General features: G+C 49.4%; 1 protein-coding gene across 1 annotated transcript; it reads right to left on the bottom strand.

Moving 5' to 3' along the window:
- Positions 1–1,807: 1,807 nt before the first annotated feature.
- On the bottom strand, positions 1,808–3,445 carry LOC148882626 (uncharacterized). Its single transcript, XM_089023372.1, has 4 exons — positions 3,274–3,445; positions 2,988–3,198; positions 2,653–2,711; positions 1,808–2,554 (listed from the first exon to the last, which is right to left on the bottom strand). The coding sequence occupies exons 1-4, from the start codon at positions 3,428–3,430 to the stop codon at positions 2,028–2,030; spliced, it is 954 nt and encodes a 317-aa protein (XP_088879498.1). The 5' UTR covers positions 3,431–3,445; the 3' UTR covers positions 1,808–2,027.
- Between the last annotated feature and the right edge of the window lie 509 nt (positions 3,446–3,954).

The raw sequence follows: 3,954 nt of genomic DNA, 5'->3' as shown, positions 1-3,954 counted from the left end.
GATTGTCTTACATTGTGAAATGACTTAGCATGCTTACGTTATATGATTTGCTGTTACCTTGCTGGTAAATGCGCTAACCTACGGCCAAATTGGCAACCTTATCGCATGTATTTTATTTTTTTTATCTGATCTTCTTTGGAACAGTCCTCCATATACTCCCCTTCATACTTGATTATAAATCACAAGCGATAATAAGTCTGAAACTCGTGACAAAAAGTTAGCGGACACCAGGGCAGACAACTTTTTGTCTGCCCTGGTTGCCTGCCCGGCCATAAAGTTGCCTGCCCCATTTATCACAACTTAAAACACAGTAAGACGACGAATCGCAAAAATTGCAAAGTACTACTACGTTGCATTGTCTGCTACAAGCCACCTGAGCTCTTCTTTCCATGATGCTTTTAATAACAATACATTTAATTTCTAAGCGCCTTTCAAAACTCTCAAGGACACTTTACAGTCATAGGATAATGTACGTTTACGTTTTGTAGCAATGTGCTCAAAATGAAGAGGCCCCCGTGCGCTCGCTGTGGTTCGACGAGTCACACCGTTGAGACACCCCAAAAACCGGGATCAATTCCAGAGGCCAAATCACATTGGGGGTCTTCCTGCACTCTTGCTAACTGGGGTCAGAGAACCCGACTTGATTGGGCAAATGACGAGGCTCGTGGGGATCCGGCCAGGGGTTCGCCCAACCCAGCCCGTGAGGGCGAAAATTTTGGCTTGGAATTGAAGCGTATTTATGTGGGACAGGAGATGTGAGACAATCTCTTTTCGTCGATGGATGCTACAGCTGCGTGTTTGCTTTCCACATCTAGCTTGTAGTAGACGGGCACATGCCACCACGACGTAACTGATCCACTGCTGAAAATGACGCTTTGATACTCTCCTCTTTCATCTAGAACCGCTTTATGTCACAAAGAGGGTACAGAAAGTCACAGAAGAATGAATGACTCTCTGTGTCTTTGTGTTGTCATATTATTTGTTATTTAGTTTTTTTTGTATTTTTACTTTATGTTACTTCCGGGTTGAGTGAACGCTGACGCATGTGGCTGCCGCATGTGGCTGCCGCTGCTCACCCACAGAAAAACTTAACCTGTGACTGTAAAATGACCTTGAGAGTTTTAAAAGGTGCTTACAAATCAAATGTATTATTATTATTAGCGATCTAGCTAGCTGGATGGCTATCTTTTAGCTATCTATCCAGCTAGCTAGCTATCGATGAGCTAGCTGGCTGCTGGTTAGCAGCTATCCATTAGCTACCTATTGGCTAACTGGCTGCCTATCTGTTGGCTATCTAATAGCTGGTTTTTTATTTATTTGAGTTATTCCGGGTTGAGTGAACGCTGGCGCATGTGGCTGCCGCTGCTCACCCACAGAAAAACATAACCTGTGACTGTAAAGTGACCTTGAGAGTTTTGAAAGGTGCGTATCAATCAAATGTATTATTATTATTAGCTATCTACCTAGCTGGCTGGGTATCTGTTAGCTATCTATCCAACTAGCTAGCTATCTATTAGCTTGTTAGCTGGCTATCTATTCGTTATCTATTGGCTAGCTAGCGAGATAGCTAGGAATTAGTAAATGTCATCCATAGCTAGCTAGATAGCTACCTCTCTATTAGCTAGTTAGCGTTCTATCTATTTCAGTTACTTCTGGGGTGAGTGAACGCTGGCGCGTGTGACTGCCGCTGCTCACCCACAGAAAAATTTATCCTGCGACTGTAAAGTGACCTTGAGAGTTTTGAAAGGCGCTTATAAATGACATGTATTATTATTATTATTATTATTATTAAAAAGCCACAGACAGCCTGAGCTCATGAGTTTTATTCAAGAGGAGCAGAAGTGAGCGTGCAAACGGCATGGAAACCAATCGAGTGTTTTCATGTCTCCCCGGAACGACTACATGCGGATTACGAGCGACCGATTGGAGGAGGAGGCGGCAAGCGACAGAAAAGTCTTGATGGCGTCTTAAGTGTCAAAAGGAGAGAAAGCCAGCCCGGAGCTGCAGTTGGAAGGTGGGCGCGCCCGTTACTTTCTGTCATCTGGGGTGGCACCTCCGGGGGGGGAGGGGGCGGCCGAGGGCGAGCTCTGGCTCTGGCTCGAGCTCCCGCCCCCATTCGAGCTCACGGCTGAAGACGAGCTTGAGTCCGAAGACGTGTTTGGATCCGGATATCCGCTGGAATAATCCACGCCCTCAATCCAAACGCGGTTTCCAAAAACACGCACGGAAAGGCCGACATCCTGGTCGAGCTTTAAACCGAGAAGGAAATCGGAACCCACACAAGTGACTGGCCCGACGTTGGTCGTCGGGGTACTGGCTGTGGAGGGACCGGGCCCAGCCGTGGAGGAACCGGGCCCAGCCGTGGAGGAACTGGGCCCGGATGAGGAACTGGGCCCGGATGAGGAGGAACTGGGCCCGGATGAGGAGGAACTGGGCCCAGCCGTGGAGGAACTGGGCCCGGATGAGGAGGGATTGGGCAGGGACGACACCGGACCGGATCCGCCGTTTTCATCCGGGGTATTTTGTGCCAGACAGCTGGGCAGGCTGATGTTTCCTGTCAACGGCAACGTGGCCCCGCGGGGTTAGTGCTTGTCAGCCCAAGACTGGTTGGTGCCTTTGAAGGGGGGTGGGGGGTGGGTGGGGGTGACTTACCAATCAGTAAAAGGACAAACGCAAAAACCTTCAAAGTCCCCATTGTGTCAGACGCCGTTCTGAAAGACAGCCAAGGCCACATTGAATGTACATCGGGAGAAATGAAAGAGAGGTCAGCGCGAGTCCCGCCGGGTCAAACTGACTGACCGACCCACATCCCCCCCCACCGCGGTCATGTTACTTCTTGCATCCAAAAGCCGCGACCCCGTTGGACAAAAATCCCTGGAGCGCGCACAACGTCCGCGAGGCCCCACCCGCCCCTCCCGATGGCTCGATTGGACCGAGTGCGGGGGTACGCGTCGACCGACAGGCGTCAACACAAAGAACGTACTCACCGAACAGAATCCAGTCTGCCCCTAGCTCGGTGTCGGAGGCGCGGCGAGGTTTTATACGCTGCGCGGCTGGCGCAAACAAAGGAGTCGGTTGGCTTTGTGCGGCCCTCTTCAGGGTGGGGCCCTTCATTAATTTCTCTTGTGTTCTCACGCAAGCGCTTGGTTTCTTCTAGGCGGGTCTTGTCGAGCCACATTTCACCTTTGCATTTTCCTCCTGTAATGAATCAATTACATGAGTCACTTTGAACGTGGGGGAACGCCATGTGAAAAAGGCCAATGTCACTCAAACCGGTTAGGCTCTTTGCAGCGCTGCTCCCCGGGCGCTTCTTCTCCTTTTTCAAGCCACGTTGGCGCCCCCGAACCCCTTCGGATGGCGGGTCTCCCGCCAGAGTCCAAATGGCGCCCCTCCCCCGGACGGCGTGACCGGGAAAGCGACGGTCCGGCATGGTCCCTTGATGGAGCCGGCGGGGCGGCAAGTGCGCCGCCGCCTTACTGCGTCCGTTGCCCCGCGCGGCGGATGGAATGAGTCCGTTGCCCCGCGTGATAAAATTAAGAGGAAAGGAAAGGAAGAAGTAGAAAAACAAAATACAGGAGCTGCTGTAAAGGCAGCAACACTCACGCCACCATCTTGAAGTCAAAAACTAACTATTTCCTATTTATTTGCTATGTAAATTTAAATTTCTCCACTGCGAGACTAATAATGGCAAATTCAATCCAATCTATTCGCTATCTAACTTGCTATCTAGTCGCTAGCTAGCTATCTATTAGTTATCTATTAGCTAGCTAGCTAACTCTCTATTTGAGTTATTCCGGGTTGAGTGAAGGCTGGTGCATGTGGCTGCCACTGCTCACCCTCAGAAAAACTGATCATGTGACTGTAAAGTGACCTTGAGAGTTTTGAAAGGCACTTAGAAATGAAATGTATTATTATTATTATTATTATTGTTATTAAAAAGAAATCAAAAGTCAC

This window comes from Hippocampus bargibanti, linkage group LG20 (assembly GCF_051943395.1).
Source record: "Hippocampus bargibanti isolate YZ-2025 linkage group LG20, ASM5194339v1, whole genome shotgun sequence".
NCBI classification, from domain to species: Eukaryota; Metazoa; Chordata; class Actinopteri; order Syngnathiformes; family Syngnathidae; genus Hippocampus; species Hippocampus bargibanti.
This window is presented reverse-complemented; position numbering and strand designations above follow the sequence as displayed.

Excerpts from the sequence above, each read along its gene's own strand:
- LOC148882626 (XM_089023372.1), bottom strand. The coding sequence starts at position 3,430 with ATGCCGGACCGTCGCTTTCCCGGTCACGCCGTCCGGGGGAGGGGCGCC. Across the intron at positions 2,712-2,987 it reads GGCAGACTGGATTCTGTTCG|AACGGCGTCTGACACAATGG; the intron begins GTGAGTACGTTC and ends GCTGTCTTTCAG. Across the intron at positions 2,555-2,652 it reads GTTTGTCCTTTTACTGATTG|GAAACATCAGCCTGCCCAGC; the intron begins GTAAGTCACCCC and ends TGCCGTTGACAG.